General features: G+C 41.1%; 2 protein-coding genes across 3 annotated transcripts in view; one reads left to right on the forward strand and one right to left on the reverse strand.

Annotated features, from left to right (window-relative positions):
* Positions 1–13,743: 13,743 nt before the first annotated feature.
* On the reverse strand, positions 13,744–18,396 carry LOC123385579 (WAS/WASL-interacting protein family member 1-like). The gene is made up of 2 exons (XM_045058241.1): positions 17,533–18,396; positions 13,744–14,184 (listed from the first exon to the last, which is right to left on the reverse strand). Exons 1-2 carry the CDS (start codon positions 18,394–18,396, stop codon positions 14,113–14,115), a joined length of 936 nt encoding a protein of 311 aa, XP_044914176.1. The 3' UTR covers positions 13,744–14,112.
* FRY (FRY microtubule binding protein) overlaps positions 18,009–22,330 on the forward strand; it is a 445,567-nt gene continuing 441,245 nt past the window's right edge. The window contains exons 1-2 of one of the 2 annotated variants that reach the window (XM_045051411.1): positions 18,009–18,146; positions 19,870–19,989. The gene's annotated coding sequence lies outside the window, so the exon portion shown is untranslated. The remainder of the gene's footprint in view (positions 18,147–19,869; positions 19,990–22,330) is intronic. The other variant, XM_045051389.1, reaches the window with a different exon arrangement.

The following is a 22,330-nucleotide window of genomic DNA, read 5'->3' on the forward strand; positions in this document are numbered from 1 at the left end:
CCAGCCCAAAGGCATGCTCTCCCACGGGTGGCAAGCATTCAATGACCAATTCAGGTTGGGGGCCTGGCCATTTCAGCCCAGTAGTTTCCATGCATGACAGCTCTGTGAGCCACCTCAGATCCAGGGCTCCCTATACATCAGCCAAAGCTGCTGGTCCTGCAACCAGCTCACTTCTCCCTCCGCCTAATCTGCCTCCTCGTTATCTCCTCTGTAGGTATCGATCTCAAGGGCACTCCCTAATAAAGAACCCTGAACACTAAACTGTTTCAGAGCGTACTTTTTGGAAATCCTAACCTGTGACATACCATGAAGGAAATGCAAGGTTGCCAGAATGTTGGATGGAAATATGACATAAATCTCACATGGGGGATCAAAACATCTCGCTCAATTTCTACATGGGCCACAGAGAATCAGTGTCATCTTGAGTAAGACTCTTACTGCCTTTGAACCTCAAATGTTTACGAGATAAGAATAATTCCTCCCCATCTATCTCACAGAGTTTTTTCATGAAAACTTAATGAGAAAATAATGTATGTCCAGGGAAAGCACTCTACAGAGTGCAAGACATTAAATAATTGATTATTATTCAATAGTTTCTGGAATTGTTTCTTTTTTTTTCTTTGCCTGTTCCGTAAGTCCATGCCTGTCAACATTAAACCATTCAGATAGCTCTAGAGTAATACTCTGCTGGACTATTTTTACATCTGGCTGGAACTAACTCTTTAAGGCTCATAAGATATGTCAAAAATAAAAAACCCTGAGTGAGTGTCAAAGTACTCCACAACACTTATAATAAACACTTCTAGCAACATAAATTAATCACTATACACGCAGGCCCCAGGCTACATGAACGCCCGTAATCTTGGGTATAAAGTAAGGATATAAGAAAGTTGAAGATAGACACTTTGGGTTGGATATAAAGGAAAAACGTGAGCCCCAAGTCCTGTTAATGTATAGGAAGTTATAGTAGAATGGTTTTTTGGGGTGGGGGATATATTGCTAATGTTTCAGCCTATCTTGGCCAGAGAACTTTGTAAGTAATCCTTGGTTCATTTTTTTTCTTCTTTTTGTGAAGTTCCTTCATGATAATTAAGAAGCTCACTTGAAAGATAGCAAATCGCTCAAATGGAAATCAAAAGAGTGATAGACATTTCAATTGGTGATGGAAGGAGAGACTGATAAGGCAGAGTCTGGACATAGTGGGGATGACAGCGCCTCAGTGAAAAGTGTCAGTGGGAGCCTGTCCCACTGAGAAGTTATACCTACTGCTTCCGGTATAACTTCCGATAGTTATACCACTATCTTTGGTTGGTATGACAAAGGCATCCAGTGAACAACATCCAACACTGCAGATTGTCTCACTGCAAACATTTCATTTCTCTCTCTACCTCTAACTCTCTCTTTTTTTGAGAAATATATAGCCTCAGATTAATGTAACAATTCACTTGCCGGTAAGTTGCTACGAAAGAAAAATTAGGGAATATAATGAAGGTCTTTGTCTCTCTACACATTCAGCAACCTTCAGAGATCTTTGAGTTCCTTATTTTGATTCACCGAAAAACACATTATTAATTAAAATTTAAAACAGTTTCCCTTGGCTAAGGCAGAGATCTTTCTTTTAGCCCTTTTCCAGCACGGGTAAGAGCAAAGTGTATCCTCTTCAAAACCCAACTGTTGGTAATGGAGCTGCTCCATCAAAGCCAGTGAACAAAACTCAGCAAATTATTTTGATTTTTCCCAGAAATGTTAATAAATGATTACTAGAGATGGTGAGGGTCAGTTTGATAATAAATAGAATAAGGCTTGGCTAAACTGAAAGCAAAGTGAAAAAAGCAAAGTTGGTCTGAGTATCCCTTCTCTTCTCTCTGTTTATTTCTGTTTTCTCCCTCCCTTAGGATCTACCAAGCTCTGGGAAGGTTTCCACCCCCTACAGTCCCTTAGCCTCCCAAACACCTCATCTGAACTTGGTCATCCTTGACTCACCATCTTTTTGTTGTCTCCATCCCCAACCCAAGACATGTACCCTTTCCCCACTCATAACTCCAACAGTTGGTGGGTTTTCATGGCCTCAGATTTTAAGGGCTAACTAGTGAATCCAGTGGCTACTTGAGTGTTACAGAAGGAGTACGTGTGGGGAGGGTGTGCTTCCAAGAACATGTGACATATGCATGTTAATAACCCCCAAGAGACAATTGGTCCGTGGGAACCATTTTGTTACCACGATTCTAATGGTGGATATCTCTCACTTGACAGCTAAGGAGAGACAGACTCCGGCTGGCTGGGGGAGCAGAGATAACTGACGTCAGAATGACCACCTTCACCCCAATCCCAGGAGCTCCTCCCAGCCCTAATCTTTTGATGTAGAGGCCCTCTACCTGCTAGCTCCTTCCTTTAAAGTTCTGGGAATGTCGATAATATCTTGCCAAAAGCCTTTTGGACTCCTTTCATTCCCATTAGTCTGGCAATATATTTGGCTTTAGAACAGAGAGGATTTCAGTGTCTGTCTGTGATGAGGTCCTCTGATCTGGCAGTTCTGAAGCATTAGACGTGCCAAAATGAGAAAATTAAAGGAGCAGTGCCCTACACATGAGAACAATTATGTGCTAAAGTACTGAGTACCACCCAGAAGATAAGTGGCAAGTGCCAGTACACAGATGCACTCACAATATTTTAACTCTTACATTTAAAAAAAAAATCATGAAGATTTTAAACACCCTCCCTTTATGCAGCAGAATCATTGTGCATTTCCTGAAGTAGAAGCCATGTGCAAAGAGTATGTTGCCAAGGGTATTTGGGAAGCTGCTCAGCAGTGACATTGAGCAGCAGTGTCCTGTGAGAAGCACAACGCATACTTGGAAGAGGTGGGAAAGAGCCAAAGCTGAGCAAAGGGAACTCAGGAGGTGACAGTCTGGCAAGTGAAGAGGGACATATGGGGAAACCATAACCATAAGCGGGAAAGCACCAATGAGGAGTTCAACAAGTACCACTACAAACAACACACACCCACCACTCCTTTTTCATGTCATGTAGCATATGCAAAGCGAGATCTCTGGATCTCAGGACACCGAAAGCAGAAAGGCCAGAGGGGGCAAGCCCTTCGTTTTCGTCTTATGAAATGGCAAATATAAGGCCCATATCACTGATGTTCCCAAAAAGTCCTAACTATCCACAAGGATTAAAAGGAACAGTCATCCATTCAGTGAAATGAGTGAAGTGGAAAATGGGAAGATAGGGATGGGGAAGACAGGTTTCACCAACTTCCACATATTCCAGAATGGTCTTTAGGTCTGCTGCCTACTTGGATGTAGCACATAAACACGGTTGAAAGAGAGATATTTTTCTCTTGCCAACACATACATGTAGCTGTGCTTCTTACTATTACTATGCAGGTATATGTTTTAAATCTGGCCAATTTTTGTTTGGGTTTTTTGTTGTTGGTGGTGGTGTTATTTTTCTTTAACTTTGTATTCTTCCTTCTTTTTCTTTTTTTTTTTAACGTTTATTCATTTTTGAGAGACAGAGACAGAGCTCAAGCAAGGGTAGGGCAGAGAAAGAGGGAGATCCAGAATCCAAAGCAGGCTCCAGGCTCTGAGCTGTCAGCACAGAGCCTGGCGTGGGGCTTGAACTCATGAACCATGAGATTATGACCTGAGCTGAAGTCAGATGCTTAACCGACTGAGCCAACCAGGCACCCCATTTAACTTTGTATTCTTTTATTGACTTCTCCCTGTTTTTCCCCACCTCTCATCCCCTGGCAACCACTTTTCTACTCTCTGTTTCTCTGAATTTGATGTCTCCTCCTCCTCCTTCTTCTTCAGCTTCTCTATATAAGTTATATTATACAACATTTGTCTTTCTCTGGCTTCTTTCACTTAGCATTATGCCTTCAAGTTCTATCCATGTTGTTGCAAATGCAGGATTTCCTTCTTCTTCATGACTGAATAATATTCCATTGTATACATACACTTATGTCTTGACTATTATGGATAATGCTGTAGTGAACATAAAAGTGAAGATACCTCTTTGATATGCTGCCTTCCTTTCCTTTGGATACATACCTAGAAGTGGAATTGTTGAATCATGTGGTAGTTCTATTTTTAATATTTGAGGAACCTACAAAGTGTTTTCCATAGAGACTGCACTAATCTACATTCCCACCAACAGCATCCAAGAGTTCTCTTTTCTCCAAATCCTTGCCAACGCTTACCGTCTCTTGTTTTCTTATGACAGTCATTCTAACAGATGTGAGAAGTAATATCTCCTTCTGGTTCTGATTTGCATTTCCCTGATAATTAGTGACGTTGAGCCCCTTTTCATGTATCTATTAGCCAATCATATGTTTTCTTTGGGAAAACGTCTTTTCAGTTCTTCTGCCCAATTTTTAATTGATTGTTTGTGGGGTGCCTGGGTGACTCAGTCAGTTAAGCATCTGACTTCAGCTCAGGTCATAATCTCACAGTCTGTGAGTTCGAGCCCACATCAGGCTCTGTGCTGACAGCTCAGAGCCTGGAGCCTGCTTTGGATTCTGTGTCTCCCTCTCTCTCTGCCCCTCCCCTGCTCATGCTCTGTCTCTCTCTGTCTCAAAAATAAATAAAAACATTTAAAAAAACCTATTTAATTGGATGGTTTGGGTTTTTTTTTTACTATTGAGTTGTATGAGTTCTTTATATATTGTAACTATTAGTCCCTTATCAGATATATGATTTTCAAATATTTTCTTCCTTTCCATATGTTGCTCTTTTATTTGCTGATGATTTCTTTTGCTGTATAGAGCTTCTTTGTTTGATGTAGTCCCACTTGTTTGTTTTAACTTGTTCCTTTTGGTTTTGGTATCAAATTAAAAAAGATTCATTGCCAAAACCAATATCAAGGAGCTTACTCCCCACATTTTCTTCTAGGTTAATTTTGCCAAATTTGGTCAATTTTATTATAGTGGACTTCATTGTTGAAGGACTTGTTCATTGAACTGTCACTCCATAAAGAAAACGACATTAAGAAATAAGTCAGAGAAAGACAAATACCATATGATCTCAAATTTAAAACAAAACAAACTAGAAAGGGAAAGAGAGAGAGAGAAAGAGAGGCAAACCAAAAACCAGACTCTTAAGAGAACAAATGGATGATTACCAGAGAGGAGGCTGGAGTGGGGGTGGGATGTGAGAAATAGGGGGTGGAGATTAAGGAGTGCACTTGTGATGAGCACCGGGTGTTTTATGGAACTGTTGAATCACTATATTGTACACCTGAAACTAATATAACACTGTATGTTAGCTAACTGGAATTAAAAAGAAAAAAAAAAGGAGAAAAACCAAAACAATATTAAAATACAAGACATAAAAATAAAAGCAGTAACAAATTTTTGCAAGATCAGAGTGCTCTTCACTTCTGCTTAATAGTAGATTCTAAAAATTTATAATTATTTTTTAATTTTTTTAATGTTTTTATTTATTTTTGAGACAGAGAGAGACAGAGCATGAGCAGGGGAGGGGCAGAGAGAGAGGGAGACACAGAATCTGAAACAGGCTCCAGGCTCTGAGCTGTCAGCACAGAGCCCGACGCAGGGCTCGAACTCATGGACTGTGAGATCATGACCTGAGCCGAAGTCAGATGCTTAACCAACTGAGCTACCCAGGTGCCCCTAAAAATTAATAATTATTGACTACAAGAAATAATTCAATTTTTCAGTCTTGACTGAAGATTCAATTTATATAAATGATATAATTTTTAATATTCTTTTCCCTTAGGATCTGAGTATTTATTTTCCAATCAAGAAACAGCATTTTCAAGAAACATTCAATTGTGTCAAGACACCCAATGGGTATTATAAAATAAAGCCAAATTACTGATTTTTTCTCTCTTTCCTAATAACTGACACAGAAAAGCAAAGTTTTATTTCTTAGATTATAAAGTAGGAATATTTCCACATATTTGTCTATTAATCAAATAATTTAAATCTAAGTGTACAATGTGATACATATCTGACATTAAATTGTTTTTAAAACGAAGTGCATTATTTCTCTGATCCACCAGTTATTACTGAATACTACAGATATCTCTGTTATCGTGTTTGTAAGCACAACTACAGTGTGTCTGAAATATAATTTAAAAATCAATACCTAAAAGTACTTCAAATGCATACTTGAGCATTAGTCATCCGAGAGGCATGAACATCTCATTTTCTAGAAAACTCAAAGACATGCTCTGTCAAAATAAAAACTATATTTTCAATTCTGTCTGTATGATTGGATTATGCAGGAATAATACTTAGATTTAATCATTTTAGAGGATTAACTAAATGCTGAAAGAATATTGACCGCGAGTAGTTTAGTCACAGATTTTCTACATTTACACCTCTGTCTTAGTAACGTGTAACTACCAGAAATATTGACTAACAAAGAAATGAATAAAGTAAAAATTCATGGTACGTTTCTTTTATCTTAATATTTCTTTAAAAAATAGAAAAATTGTTATATGATTCATGAGTTCAATATTTTTATTCCCTAATTATATAACACTTAGTTCATTTTCCTAACGTTTATTTGGAGAAACAAGATGAACAATCTTGGATGATTAAATCAATGAAGAATAATCACTAAATAATAAAGCAACAAAATGTGTAACAAATGTGATTTTTTGTTTGTTTTAAAGTTTTTAGGAATTTTCAGATATTGAAAGAGAAAACAGATATAAATATGTTTTGCCTTAGTGAGGTTTGCAATTTTGCTTTCCAAGCCTGTGTTTAGGGAAATTAAGGCCTTTTGGGGTGGGGGGTGCTCTATAATTATACATTACTCCAAGATTTAAAAATTCATGCTCTGATACATTAATATATTATAATAAAACAATTAATACATTAATCTAGTTCATATAAATCAGGCTCATTCATTACATTCATTACAAGTTCATTCTTAGTAAAATTTGAAATTTTTTTTTTCCTGAGCAAAGAGGTATTGAGAATTTCATTTTCATTTATAATAACTAATTAGTTAACATGTCCAAATTCATGAAAGCTATATTCTTCAGCACTTCAAAATCTATAATTTGTGTGTATTCACAACACATGCCTAAAAATTACACGTTTGTAATTTTAGTGGGTATTTAACTGCAACCTCAAATTGGAAACTTTAACTATGAAATAGTCAGACCCTTCTTACTACAGAACTTGGTAGGTATTGCTTTAAAATGACAATTAGAGAAATACACCTTCTAGAAATACATAGTCTAGAGAAAATAGTTAATGAAACACACACACACACACACACACACACACACACCACATACACATCTCACAAGAAATGCATACAGTTTCCTATCTTTTGTGTGCAAGAAGGAAGCTGAGAACAATGCTACCAGATGGTCCTAAAAACAACCCTGGACTCACATACCTATAGACTTTCAGCACCTAAATCCCAACCCACATGGGAACTCTCCCTCCCCTTGTTCATTCACATCCATCAAGCTGCACTTTACCCATCTGTCTTTAAGGTGACTGTTGCGTTGAGTTTAACCTGATTCACTTCAATGGATAGTGAAGGGAAAAGCATGCTGCTGTTAGATTTTTCACACTATGTACACATATAGAGACGACACTGCCCTGATTTTCCCCTCTCCAGGCCCTTGTTGGTTGGTCAATCTCACATGAGTGCCCTAGGCTGCCCAGTCAACAAGTATATATCTTATTTTATCAGCAGAGCTCCAGGGCTGGGTCTACCTATTTTTAACATTCCCGAGGATTAATTTCTGTCAGCTCTTGTAATTCAGTGAGTCCTAATTCTGAATCATGCTGAGGGCTGTGGGTGCAGAGCACAAGGCCTCAGGAGCCTACCTACAGCTGAAAACACTGCAATTGCTTTTTTACAGTATAACATCTGCATGGTTCTTCCAGCAGTCAGATGTCTTTTAACCTGATAAAAGCAGAACAGTGTTAGCTGGAAATGAGAACTGAATCTGTCAAACTAGTGAAGACGATTACAATCTGCCAGAAAATGCCTCACCCTGACTCCAAACCTGTCCTGGGACAACACGGCATTTATTGCATTTACCAGTGATGTTGGCATTCCTCTGGTTTTATTTTATCACTAGAAATGGCATCTTTTGAAATAAATTAAAAAACATTGTTATCATATTGAGTGTCCAAGATAACCTGGCAACAGTAGTTCTTTAAAGGCAAAAATATGGCAGGGATTGTAGTCTTTAGCTTGCCTACAAGATTTCCCAGTCCCTCATCCCCATCAGTTCCCATATTCTCTGTGGCTGACCCTGTATTTGCAAGCAAATACACTCACAGTTGTTCCGTAAACTTAGATTCCCATAAAAATAAAACAAATCAGTAATAGAGAAAGGAGGCCAAGTTTATGTGTTTCAAATCACCCTTCTTGTTCATGTATCTTATAAAAAGAAGAAACGTTTATTCATTCATATATTCACTTACTGAAAGAAGGAATACGATGTGCTCTTTTCAAAGATCTCATAATTTATGAAAATGGTTCTAAAGATTGGGGTCAGTGATCCCTTTAGACTTCAATGGGAACCTGGCTTCCTAGAAACATGAACACATCCATATAAAATTTTGAATATAAATTTTTATGATGTTGACAACCACCTATAACCCCTCTATAGAACACATGTGATGGGGTGAATGTTTGTTTCCCTCGTCCCCAGATTCATATATTCCATCTTTACCTCCCAAAGTGAGGGTATTTGGAGATGAGGAGTTTGGGAAGTAATTAGAGTTACATTAGATCATGAGGGTGGGGCCCTCATAATGGGATTTAGTGGCTTTATACGAAAAAGAAGAACAATCTCTCTTTCCCCCTCCACCCTCCACATGCACACATGTAGAAAGACTGTATGAGGACAGAGCAAGAAGGTTGTTATCGGCGAGCTAGGAAGAGAGCCCTTACCAGGAACCAAATTGGCCAGCACCTTGACCTTGGACTCCCCAACCTCCAAAATTGTGAGCAATAAGTTTCTGTAGTTCAAGCCATGCAATGTATTGCATTTTGTTATGGAAGCCCGAGTAAGCTGATCTAGCCCAGGTTAAGGATATCCACTAGGTTATTGCTTTTCCTTATCAATGCTATAGATTCAACCACAGAAGAACCTTAAGATTATAGGTAGATGATGGTCGCATCATCATCCTATATTTTGAAACTTCCTGAAATTTCTTATGAAAACAGGCAGAGTAAATGGTTAGCAAAACTGAAAACCCATGGACAATATTTATTACAAAGCATCTGTGCAGCAAGAGGCAGAAGGGAGTAATGGGATATCTGACAGAATCAAGAAAAGAAAATCCCAGTATTGTACTCATCAGAAAGTGTGGCGGACCAATCTGAGACGATACACTGAAACCGGGAGGGGTTCTGCCCACTCCAACAGCTAGTAAGTGTAAGGGGTATATGGTAAAGAAGAGTAAAGGGACTGAACAGGCTCAAAACTGACCACTGACAGGCCAGAGCTCCCAAGGAGACACAGCTGAGAGGAGAATCAGATAAGCAGAGCGACAATAGATATAAAAAGAGAGTCAGTCCAGAGAAGTGGGAGAGAGAAACAGTGCCAGAAAATATTATAAATAAAGTTGTTAATTTATGACACTTCAAGGAAAGAACGAAAGAGAGAATTTTATAAAGTTGGAAAGGCTTCCTGAACTCTATTTCCTTCTAACAATTCTAGAAAACTAGTTTCACATAAAAATGAGCATCACAGAAGTATTGGGGTCAAGTTCAATGCAAGTTTGTTGTAAGAAAACAAACAAAAAAGAATAAGAAGCAAATAACATCTGTACAGACAATGAAAGCATGCCAGAAAGACATGCCTCCAGAACAAACCCAAATTGTAACCTAATATTTCAAGACAAGCTGAAATAGTAGGATAATAATGCAAGAACAGTAAAAATAAAAATTATAAAAATTCAGAAATAGAATGACAGAACTGAAGAAGGAATTAGAAATTTTAAAAAGGCAATTTCAGAAATAAAAACTAAACTAAAAGAAATTCAAGAACAAATAAACATTAAAGGTAATGTCTAAAATTTAAGTAACTTGAGGGTCACCAGGATGGCTCAGTCAGATGAGCATCTGACTTCAGCTCGGGTCATGATCTCATGGTTTGTGGGTTCGAGCCTTGCATGGGGCTCACTGCTGTCAGCACAGAGCCCTCTTCAGATCCTCTGTTCCCCTCTTTCTCTGCCCCTACTCCACTTGCTTGCTTTCTCTCTCTCTCTCTCTAACAGAAACATTAAAAACAATAATAATAAAATAAAGTTTAAAGTAACTTGAACTCCAGAACAAAATGAAAGAGATATAAAGGAAAGTTGTGAGATCATGACAAACTTTGAAGCTAGGCAAAGAAGACACAACATAGATAATAGGAGTCTCTGGGCATAGATAGGATGGGAGGAAGTATAGTGACAGGGACAAGTGAACAGAACAAACTCTAAAGACTATAATATATGCAAACTTTCCAGAAATTAATTTTTAAAAACATTTGAAACCATATATTGAAAGAGCACACTTGGTACCTGAAAGTATAGACCAAGAATGGCCAACACTAAGAGTCTTCTAGTGAAATTACTAGACTGAAAAGAGACAGAAAAAAAATGTCTTTGGGCATCTAGACAAAAAAGAACAGATGACTTATAAGAGAATAAAAATTAGATTGCCATTAAATTTCTCCACCGCTCTGTTTTATGCCAGAAAAAAAAAATGGAGCAATGTATTTAAAATACTCAAGGAAAAAGATGTAGCCAAGAATTTTATATCCAGCAAAACTGATTTTCAGGTGGAAACAACATAGAAAAAAATGTTACCAACATGTAAGAGAGCAGAGAACATTGTTCTGTGGGCTCTTCCTAAAGAATCTGAGAAAAAATGAGGTTAAGATAACCAAAATGACTAGAGAGATATTGTCGTATGGTTGATTGTGAAAGTTAAATGTATAGTTTCTTATAGAACTAAGACTAAATGAGCACATGGGTGGTTCAGTTGGTTGAGCATTCAACTCTTGATCTTGGCTCAGGTCATAATCCCAGGGTTGTGGGATGGAGTCCACATCAGACTCCATGCTGAGTGTGCAGCCTGCTTAAGATTCTTTCTCTCTTTCTCTCTGCCCCTCTTCCTCACTCCCACATGTGTTTCGTCTCTAAAACAATGTATATATAGGAGTACCTGTAAACAATTTGGGGGAACACTGGGAAAAGCATATGGAAACACATTCTAACTGCTTTCATCCTGGGGTAATTCTACTGGTAGTACTATTCCTAGTATCAGTAGTTTATAAATAAAACAAATGAATAATTATCCTCTCGGTTGATCCTTGAGAACCAGAATTCTCGGTGTGTAAGAAAGATATATTTTTAATGTGGAAGAACTTGAGTAAAAGTCGTGTAGTACTTTTTTTTTCAATTGTAAATTTCAACATGATACTCATAAGAAATGGATCTTCTTGCGTATGTTATTTCATATATAGAGAGAGAGAATACACATCATTCTAACTCTGTCCACTGAAAATCCCTAGAAACAATAACTAACTCAGTAACAGTGAAAATACATAGCATACAGACTATGGTCTTCAAATATTTGTTCCCAAAGAAACTAGATGTGCCTGGAGCATGTTGTGATAAAAAAAAATAATTTAAAATAATTTAAAAATCAAGGAACCTATTCAAGATCAATAAATCTTCTCATAAGGACTCAGGAAGCAACTTAAGAAGCTCACTTTGGTCAAAGATGACACAGTTCAGGCTTAAATAACAAAACTTGCTGGGGTGCCTGGGTGGCTCAGTCAGTTGGGCGTCCGACTTCGGCTCAGGTCATGATCTTGCGGTCTGTGAGTTCAAGCCCCGCATCGGGCTCTGTGCTGACAGCGCAGAGCCTGGAGCCTGTTTCAGATTCTGTGTCTCCCTCTCTCTCTGACCCTCCCCCGTTCATGCTCTGTCTCTCTCTGTCTCAAAAATAAACGTTAAAAAATTTTTTTTAAAAAAACAACAAAACTTGCAATGGATTGAAATCTATTGTGTAATAAAAAGATTAACCTTACCCAAAAAGAGATCTGGTCTTTGTTCTCAGCTCCTTGAAGGTGATGTATAATTCTCTTGAAATGTCTTGCCTGATAATTGTGTCTTTATTTATCTAGATGCCTTGAGCCACACAAGAGACTCTAATGTGATTTATGGCTGGGGGGTTTGGGTCATGTAGTATCAGGTCTACTTCCGGAGGGTCTGGATGCTAAGGTCAGCTTTGCAGGTCTATGTGAACAAGCCCCAGGAATAAATCCAGAGACACCAAAGCTCTGTGGAGTCATGCTCAATGCATGTTATCACATACTGACTTGTTGGGAGAAGTTAGTGCTGTCCAGGACTCTAATGAGAGAGGACATACAGCAGATCTATTCATGGAACACTTCTGAACTCTGACTCATCTGCTTTCTCCCTTAGCTGATTTTGATCTGGATCTTTTCACAGTAATATCCCGTAACTGTGGGTATAACACAGTGAGTTCAATCTGAGTCAGGTTATTCTTCCAGCTACAAATTCAAGTATTTGTCTTATACACATTTCCTCTCTTTGTATAGAAGTACATCGTAAGAGACTAAGCAAATGTCTTATTGAAGCTCACATATTTTTTACTTAGGCTACAACCTAAGCTGCTGTAACATGGAGACTCCAAACTTCAATGGCTGAAACAAAATGAATTTATTTCTAATCTATAATATGCAGAAGGATAGGTGGCTTTTCTTTATGAAGTCATTGAGGGACTCAGAGACCCTCCATATTGTTGTTGCCCCATTCCCCGAGTGTTGTTCTTGCTACCTGGGTGAAATTTTCTCACCACTGCTTGTTTGCAGGAAAGGGAAGGAGGAAGTAAAGGCAGCCACTGGGACGTGGGACACATCAATCCTCCTCACATCCCACTGACCAGAAAAAAGCTAGTCACCTGGCCATGTCCAGCCACAGTGGAGTCCTAAGTTGCCATGCTTCCATCTGTAACTCAGGGGGTACTTCTAATGAAAAAAAGATGAGGGGAAATAGATATTAGGGGACAATTGCCATTAGTCTAATACATTTCTGACCTATCAGGGTAACCTGGGGAAATCCAGAGGGTTAATCTGACATGATTTGTTCTTCAATAATCTCTGCTGGATTCTGGTGGTCCTTACTTTCCATTAGGTGCTTATATCTAGACTTTTAATAACGTGATCTAGACCCTCACTAGAATCCTAATCAAGCTAATCAGTCTTACTTTGCAGAAACTACATACCTCCTTCTAGTGAGGAAAATTAAATTTAAATTTGATCTTTTCCCATCTTCCTGCCACACTTTCACTCCTTGCGATTCTTCAAAGATTAACATCTTGGTAATTTTCTTCTAAGTCATTCCCACTGTCATGAACTATGATTCTAAAAGCCAAAGACAGAAAAACAATAATACAGGAAAGAAATGGAACCATTTCAACTAGTCTAGTAACTAGGCAAAAATAGGCAAGAAATAAAAAGGGATTCTAAAAATTCATTTCTAAAGGAAGTTGAGCTACATTAAGAAAATGTATCAGGGCACCCGGGTGGCTCATTTTGGTTAAGCGGCTGACTTTGGCTCAGGTCATGATCTTACCTAAGTTGGAGCCCTGCATGAGCTCTCTGTCGTCAGCACAGAGCCAGCTTCAGATCCTGTCTCCTCTCCCTCTCTGCCCCTCCCTCTGCCTCTCTCCCTCTCTCTCAAAAATAAATAAGCATTTAATAAAAAGAAAATGTATCAAGTCATTTATTAAAAAGATAGAAATTATTGCAGTGTCAATCTCCTATATACATGCATCCATTGGTTTTGTTTGATTTGTTTGATTTTATTATCATTTGAAGGTAACTAGAATTACAAACATCAGCTTCTCTGAATTATCACATGAAGTCTTACAAAAGAAAAGCAAGGGCTATACTCCTAGTCTCAATTTTTGGATCTCTTCCCAGTTAAATGTCAAAACAGTAGCTTCCTTTGGGACAACGATTCTTCTTTATTCTACTGAAGAGCCTTTTGAGTGGTTTATTCTGAATAATTATCACGCTTGACTTTCCTTTCACATAATGTGAAATTTTTTATTTTCTTGTTCTCTATGGTAACAGCTAAGTTACTTCAAGCCAGTGTCTTTTTCTCTTAAATATGTATCTATTTTCCTGGAGGTGGAAGTAGAGAATCTGCAAATACACAAAGGCAGAGAAGCTGTGAGCAGTTTAGATAAACAGAAATTTGCACACTTCATCCACAGGTCACCTTCAAGGCTTCATCCACAGGTCACCTTTCGGTGACTTTTCTGAAGCCACATACCTATGCACACACTGGGACTTTCCAGGTGCTGCTCACTCCAAACTCCCCTCGTTCTGACTAGTGGTCCTCACACATCCTTCATTGTCAACTCAAAATCCACCTTCATCATAAGCTTTCCCTAATCAGACAGAGCTAGGGAATAGTTTCCCACCATTAATTGTTTGGAGTATGCAATTGTAGCATTATGTTTGACTTAAAAAAAAAAAAAGTTCCTAATTTTCACATTTACACTACCTACAAAATTGTTCTTTTTCATCAGGTTAAGTACCTTTGTAATCATTATCTGCTCGTATCCTTCCTTTCCTCAAATTTTGCCACAGACTGATTTTCCTAGAACGGCAAGGAGGCCCAGGGCTGATTGGAAACCCCAGGATCTGGCAGACAGCTAAGCAGGGAAGGATTCTGGCTCTTCCTCTTGTCCTATCTTTGGTTGGCTTTTCACCCATAAAACAGAGCCCATAAATATCCTAAGGGGCAGTAGATTGCCATGTGACCTGGAAAGGAAGAAGGCTGTTTAAGAAGGCAGCAAAGGCTCTGGGGCAGGGTTGACTGCGGATGGCCAGGGAGACTGAACCAACAACAGTTTCCACCTTCCCAAGGAGTGGCTCATGTGTAGCCGAGTTAGGTTGGCTATTTTGCTCAAATTGTTTCTTTTTCTGAATATATTTAGAAAACTGTCATGTTCATCTGCTTTTGCTTTTATTGGTAAAGAATACTTATTTAGGGATCTATCTGGCTGGTGCTGATGATGTTTGATAACATTCACAGTATTGCTTGTTTATTTTTATTATCTCATTTCTTCCAACCCATAATAACTCCTCCGGGAGGGACAACATCTGTTCCTGCAAAAGGAATAGTTAGTTACAGGCTTCTTGGTTTTCTCCAGGCCTTAGACTCCAGGGAGATCAGCACCCATTCTCCCCCTGACCCCATTTTTTAGGATTCCCTAGATTTTTAACACAGAAATTTATGGAAAATAGTATTGTAATGCTGAGGTGTTAATTAGATAACAGAATACTGTGAAAGATTAAAATGAGACTAAAAGGAGGAATTGAAAAAGGAAAAGAAAAAAAAGGTAGATTTAGAAAAGATTTTGAAGACCTTTGAAACTACTAGCAAATTATCTCCTCAGTGATAAAAAAAATTCTATAATAAATATTAAAATTATTCTGCTCTCAAGTACTTAGCTTATTTACTGTTAAAATATTAATATTGTGTTCTATTAGATTGAAACTAACTTAAATTCAGGCTTCAGATTTATAGTTCAATTCACAGCTTGTTAAAATGTGGAATGTATGAATTCTCTCAGGTTCTTGCAACCGTGTCCCAAAGCTGTAGAATGTACATGCTATATAGGCCAATTAATACCCCAAATTCATAATGTATATCAGCACTATAAACAATTAGTGTGGGGAAAAAACGATTCCCTTTTTGCCGGTAAAACAACATTGAATATTGAGCAAACATTCATTGAGGGGCTACTGGGTCCCAAGCTCTGAGGCTGGGAGGGCGGGGAAGAGGGGAGGGTAAAGAGGGAGGAGGTTGTTAAGTGTGGGGAGGGGAAGCAAGGAAATTAACAAAGCCCAGTCTCTGCTTTCAAAAGGTATTCACAAACCCGGGAGGGATGGAAGGAAAGGTGGAGAAGGAAAGTGCTGTTGATGCTGACAATCGTATGCTGACAATACAGATAGGTAGCCTCGGGTTTTCCAACTGCATGGCCACTCTTACAAATACAGAATCCGGGATTTTCCTGAGGAGCTAAGGGGATCAGCTGGCTATGTTGTTTGTTTGTTTTCTCCCCTTAGGGCCTATAATATCCCTACTTCCCAATCCAAAAGTAGATCAACTCCAAGTGTAAAAACAGGTTTCACTTGCTGCTGCTCAAACAGCTTTTTTAGCTCCAGAGTTTTTTGCGCTTCTAAGGAAGCTTCACAACTCGCAAGGCTGACAATGTCAAGAACGTGGGACTCAGCCTGGAAATGGAGTCATCCTAGATCCATCACTTAGAATAGAAGCCGTAAAGCCTTGAGTGCATCCCCTCAACTTCTCCAGCTTCAGAGGAAAGAAAGGTACTGTACTACTCTACTATAAAGGTAGAAACAAAGGTCAGTTGATGCAACTGTTGCTCTCTATGAGGTAACCAAACTGGGTTTATACCGAGACCATTCACCAAAATCACACACTGTGGCAGGAATAGGAAAGACAAAGAGGAATTCAGTTTTCACTTTTTCATCAGGGTGTCCGTCTTGAACTGAGCTCTAATACACGGTGAGACTTTGTCCTGTAGCAGTCTGGCTGCATTTTCTGCCACACCTCTCACACCCAGCACATCAGCCATCGGCAAACTCTGTCATGTACTCCAGCCCCTCCATGATGGTGCAAAGGTCCCTCCCTTGGTTTTAAGTACCCTAAATCTGGCACTTTGATTACCTCCCTGGAATAACCTTTACCACATTGTACTATATGACCGCCCCCTCAGTAGACTGGGAACTCCTTGAAGGCAGAAATCATGCATTTTTAATCTTTGTACCCCTGTCAGAGTACCTGGTAAAGATGGGCATGGATTATCGGATGAATGAATGAATGAATGAATGCATGCATGCATGCATATAAACCACAGTTTTTGCCCACTAAGAACAGAATTGTGACATACCCCAACCATGTGTTTGTGTGGGTTAACCCACAGCACTCTTACTCTTGACATATTTTGTAACAGCCTTATCCACACACAATTCACACACGTATCACAAAGTTGACTTGGTCAAATGGTACAAGTCAGTGGTATTTTAGTATACTCAGAGTTTGTGTCATCACTATCAAACTGCAGAACATTTATTTTCCCTACACTAAAGAGGATCCTACCCACTAACAGTCACTCCCCATCCCATCCCCCGCCCCCACCTCCTAGCAACCACCAGCCTATTTTCTGTCTCCACGGATTTTTCACTAATTTCTTGTGACACAATATCCACAGCATCAAATATTAGGACGCATCGCTTCACATGACTGAAAAGAAAGAAAACCCAGAGCAGCTTTGATTTAGTATACAGGTACAGAATCAATCTCCTTGCTCCGTGACCTTGGACAAGTTGTCGAACTGGATCTCGTTTCCTCGTCCCATGAAGTTTAGACGGTGTGAGAGAGCACCCTCAGGTTAAACACGAAACCAGCAAAACCAAAAAACAAATGAGCCCTCTGACTATAATCCAATACTCTACCCTAGGTAGCCTTTCCTGGGCTTCCTTCACCAACGTCTTTCCATCATTAAGATTTCCCACCAGACCCGCTGCAGCAGTGCGAAGGGCCCTACAGAAGACGTTTCCTCTTTTCCTTCTCGGCCGTGCAGTTTTTTTCCGGGCTGGGCGAGGACGGAGAAACTGCAGAGCCCGGAGCCCCGGAGCCGAGGCTCCGCGCGCGCCGTGCCCGCAGGAAGCCTCGCCCAGCCCGGGACCCCACCCTCCCGCGGCGCCCCTGGAGGGAGCCGGCCGCCGCGCGCGCCACCAGCGCGGGAGGGGCGAGGCGCGCGGGGGCGGAGCCAGCGACTTGCTCAGCCAATCCCGGCGGCGGCGCGTCCCGGGGGTCCGCGGCTCGCCGAGCGCGCAGGGGGCGGGGCTCCGCTTGACAGTGGCGGTCGCCGGGCAGCGGAGTCGGGAGCCGCGCGCGGAGCGCAGCGCGGGGAGCGCGAGCGGCTCGGGCGGCGGTGGCGGCGGTGGCCGGTCCCCGCCGGATCCGGCTGTGGGCGCCGCGAAGTAGCCCTCCGCAGCGGCGGCGGCGGCGTGCGGGCGATGCTGCTGGTCTCTCCGGGCGCCGGTGTCCTGGCCTCTTCCTAAAGGTACCCAGCCCCGCTCGCCCCCTCGCCCAGGGCACCGCAGCGCCCGGCAAGTGGCTTTGTGAAGCTCGAAGCTCCCCGGACCGAGGGGTGGGCTGGGAGCGGGGTGGGTGGGGCAGGGCGGGGCTGCGCGGTCCGGGCCGCTTTCCCCGTGAGGAAGAGGGTGGGGGCAGAGGGAAGCGGGGTTGGCGGGTGGGGTGGGGTGGGGTGGGGAGGAGGGCTGTCTCCCGGCAGCAGCTGGCTGCATCCCCATCGTCCATCCTCCTCCCGTCTCCATGTGCTTCGGAAAGAGGTTTTGTGCCAGGAGAAAGTTGGAGGCTGAGACTTGAGGAGCCAGACTCTGCGGCCCCTGAGGCCCGCACCCTTAAAGAGCGTGGGAGCACCCTGTTGGGAAGGTCTGGGTTCTGAACAGGGCCATGCAGGAACCCATGCCCCTTTCCGACCCTAGCAGCATTCCTGACGCAGGCCCTTGCTTGAGGAAATTCCTCTGTGGGAATCCCCCGTGGGGAGGGGCATTCGGGTACAGAGCATCCACAACTCACACGTTATTATCGCTTGAAAACAGTACTCTCTCCCCTAGAACGTTCTCTCCCCTAGAACGGGCGCCACCAGCATCTATGCTGTAAGAGCATCAAACATTGAAGTCGGACCTCGAATTAAAGACCCCTAAACACCCATGTGTCCAAGGTGCCAATGATTACCTCTGTCAAATCTTGACTAGTTTCTTACTGCCATATGCTTCCAATCAGCTTTCCCTGAGAGCTGGGCGGGTGCTGTGGAGCACAGGAAAGGGAGGAGAAGTTACAGCCCGGCTGTTAGGGTGGGAGGTGGCAGCAAAGAATACCGAACACGTGTACCCACTTGAAGATAGGAGAAAGTTTCAACCTTCGAAATAAAGTGGGTTAGGTGGGGATTATTTGCTTTACAAAACTTCCTCTCATGCAGAGAAACGATTAGAGTTAGAACTGAGTTTTACACAAGATTGTGGCAACAGGCCTATCATCAAGTGGCTCAGAGTCGATAGAGGGGGTAATCAGGCCGATACCACGTTGACTTGAAATTAGCAGATCTCAGCAAATATATGCAGATTCTGTTTAATTCTGATTAACCTTTCTGATCATATTGGTGGATTACCAGGCTTACTTTATTCATTTCTAACCAAGACATATTCACACCAAAAGACAACTTCATAATACCATTTTGTGCCCTAAAGACACCCTTAGCTAAGGATATGGACATCCTCTTCTGGTTCATATGATTTATCCCCTACACCGGTAACATAACTTCTCTAAGTACGTTTACATCATAAAGAGAAGGAAACTTCCTTAGTGGTGACACTACAGTATCCAAATAAATACTGAGCACACATACTAAGTGTTTTTGCCTATACAGTTACTTTAAATCTCACAGGCACCCTGATGAGATATTATTACCCTGTTTCAGAGACTAAGGAGATTATGTAAAGTTGCCCAAGATTATGTGGGAAGTAAGTGATAGAGGTGGGATTTGAACCCAGATCTGTTTGATTCCTTACCCGTGCTCTTTACCACTACCCTATGCTATCTCCCAGCCCCCTTGAAAGAGAATTGCCATTTTATAATATACTAGGAAATCAAAATATGGCAAATGCTATCTCCACTGGCTTCCTGGATCAAACCCCTTCATAGATTGTTTTGTCCCTCTGGGAACCCAACACTGCGTCCAACAAGTATTCCTTTCACCAAAGGGCAACATCAGGAACTCCCCGGACACCCTCTAAGCACCAGTCCCCAGCATGTAAATCAGATGGAAATCTCCAGACATCTAAACCCCTTGTCCCTTCAGAGAAGTTGCCTCTGGAAGACAGGTAATCAAGTGTTTCTCTCACTGCCACTTAAGGAGCAATCTCTACTCTCTCAGTCATCCAAGTCTGGTTTAGCTCTGCACATATAAGACCACACCACCAGTTGGCAGGAATACATCCCCTGTAGTGTTCACACTGGCACACTCATCTTCCTGTACCAACTGTCAGAGAATTCCCGACATAGGCCAGGCTACTTAAAAGGAAAAACTGAAACAGAGCCGTTGGGGATGGTGGTGTTAGTCTAGGGAATCCCTGAATTCTCTGAGGCTTACCAGAAAGGAAATTAACATAGGGCCGCAGGGGCAGGAAGCAGGCCTTCCCAGTAGTGTGAAATGCCTTGTATATAGTATAGCCCATTGTCAACACTACTGAAGATATCTGTTCACCATATAGAAACTCGTTTACCTGTTATCTTGGTGATGGGTGCAGCTACACATCTATTTCTGTTTCAGTTACTCGCTTGTACTAACACAGTTGTCACTAGGCTGAATGGTAGCAAACACTGATGTCGCAGGTGTGACAGAGTTTTGAAGCTGTGCTTAAAACTTGTGTCTGTTATGATAATCGACATTCTTTTATCATTTTATTTCTCCTCCTTAGGTGAATGTGTGTGTGTGTGTGTGTGTGTGTGTGTGTGTGTGTGTGTGTGTGTTCTCTCCCGTGGTATGGTTTTCAATTCTCTTCTCTCTGATTCCAAAATGATTTGAAGTTCCAAGCCTAAAGAGAAATAGATGCATTTTTGAGCTGAGGCCATATGCTGCCTGGAAACATATCCCTGTAGTTGGCATTTTACTCATGTTACTCTAGTGCTAAGAACCTCAAAGTCCCGAATGCATGCTTTGGGATTGCAAATGGACTCTCCTGTCTAATTATTTCACTCCATCCCCTGAAGCAGTTGGAAGGTTTGAGTTTAGAACACAGCCCCAGCACCTCCCCTCTAAATTCTCTAAACTGCCAAAAACTGGAGCAGCGCTAATTAAAGTTGGGAAACTAGAACATGAGGTTTGCTCATTGTCACGCTTTTGCACCAGAATGGGAAATATACCAAAAACTTTGTTGGGCATACGGAGTGACGTAGACTTGTTTAACATGACCAGTGATCTGCAAAACTATCTGACATCACGCAGTTTGCCTAAAGTTGGGTTCGTGCAAATACCTCATTAGGTTAAGACCGTCCAGTATCAACAAACTCTACTCTGCATTCTATCATGTGTATAAAACTTCTCATTCGCTGGCCATCCATTTTTATTTCCATATTTCATCAAATCTAAAATATCAACAGTTATATAGCATCCTTTTTATGTTGTACGAGAAGAAAAAGAAAATACTGCCGATTATATTATAACATGCAGGCCATCTTAATAGCCGTCTTCCATGACATCGTGTGGATTGGTTACGCCACCCTCTTACTGCTTTCGGGTCTCCATTTCTATCAAGGGTTTTGGTACATTTTTCTGCTCATGCCGTCATTAATTAGCACTGCTTCCCTAAGCAATGTGTGATAGACAGTGGGTTTGCATATATCTCAGTAACAGACCGTAACAGACTCCTCTTCTGTGTCTTTCTTTTTTTCAATCTGGTGAAGCATTTGGATCTTGCTTTGCAAGGTAGTACGGAAATGTCAAACAAAGACAAATGTTTCCCTGAGTGATATAACATTTAAGCCCCACTGCTCTGTTTCGTTGCCGTAGCGCATACATAGTAACATCTTTTTTCGGTGCCAAATCATAGTGGGATCTTTTCAGAAAAACCGTTTAAATGGCAATTAAACAGAACACCTGCAGTGCCAACAATGCCCATAATTTAGGAGAAGTGCTACCAAAATGAATAGCTGTGACCATGTTTATGCATGTGCAGAGCAGTGACAGCGGTGTGACAACTACTGCCAAGTTGTCACCGTCAATATTGAGACACATCCCGATTTTGGAGATGTTAAAATGTGAAAAAAAAAAAAATGAACCTTATCAATGAACTATGCTAATCTGTGCCTACTGAATTTCATGAACCCTGTTGATTCGTTCATTCACATGGTCCCTCGTTTTGTGAGACCAAGCTCCAGGAGGGCAAGGACTTTTTCTGTCTTATTCTCAACTCTATGTGCCAGACATGTAGGAGAGTCCGTGGCGCAGAGTTGATGTGGTCAGTAAATGTCCGTGGAATAACTGAGTGGCTACCCTCCCATGGAAGGCATGGAGACACACACATCAGGCGGCTCACTACTCTCCTGCTGGTTGGAAGACATAGCCTTAAAAGTATGACATTGACAGAAATGCTAGACAGAGGAAAAGGGTACAGGCCAGAATTAAGTCCTCGATTTTGTTTACAGACCCCTGTACAAAGCACT

Source organism: Felis catus, chromosome A1 (genome assembly GCF_018350175.1).
Source record: "Felis catus isolate Fca126 chromosome A1, F.catus_Fca126_mat1.0, whole genome shotgun sequence".
Classification (NCBI taxonomy): Eukaryota; Metazoa; Chordata; class Mammalia; order Carnivora; family Felidae; genus Felis; species Felis catus.

What these genes read in the sequence shown, in the direction of transcription:
- LOC123385579 (XM_045058241.1), bottom strand. Translation starts at nt 18,396, where the DNA reads ATGGGGATGCAGCCAGCTGCTGCCGGGAGACAGCCCTCCTCCCCACCC. An exon ending in CCCAGGAAAGGCTACCTAGG is followed by an intron (nt 14,185 to 17,532) that starts GTAGAGTATTGG and finishes GTGTATTTGCAG; the next exon opens with ATTCTCTACTTCCACCTCCA.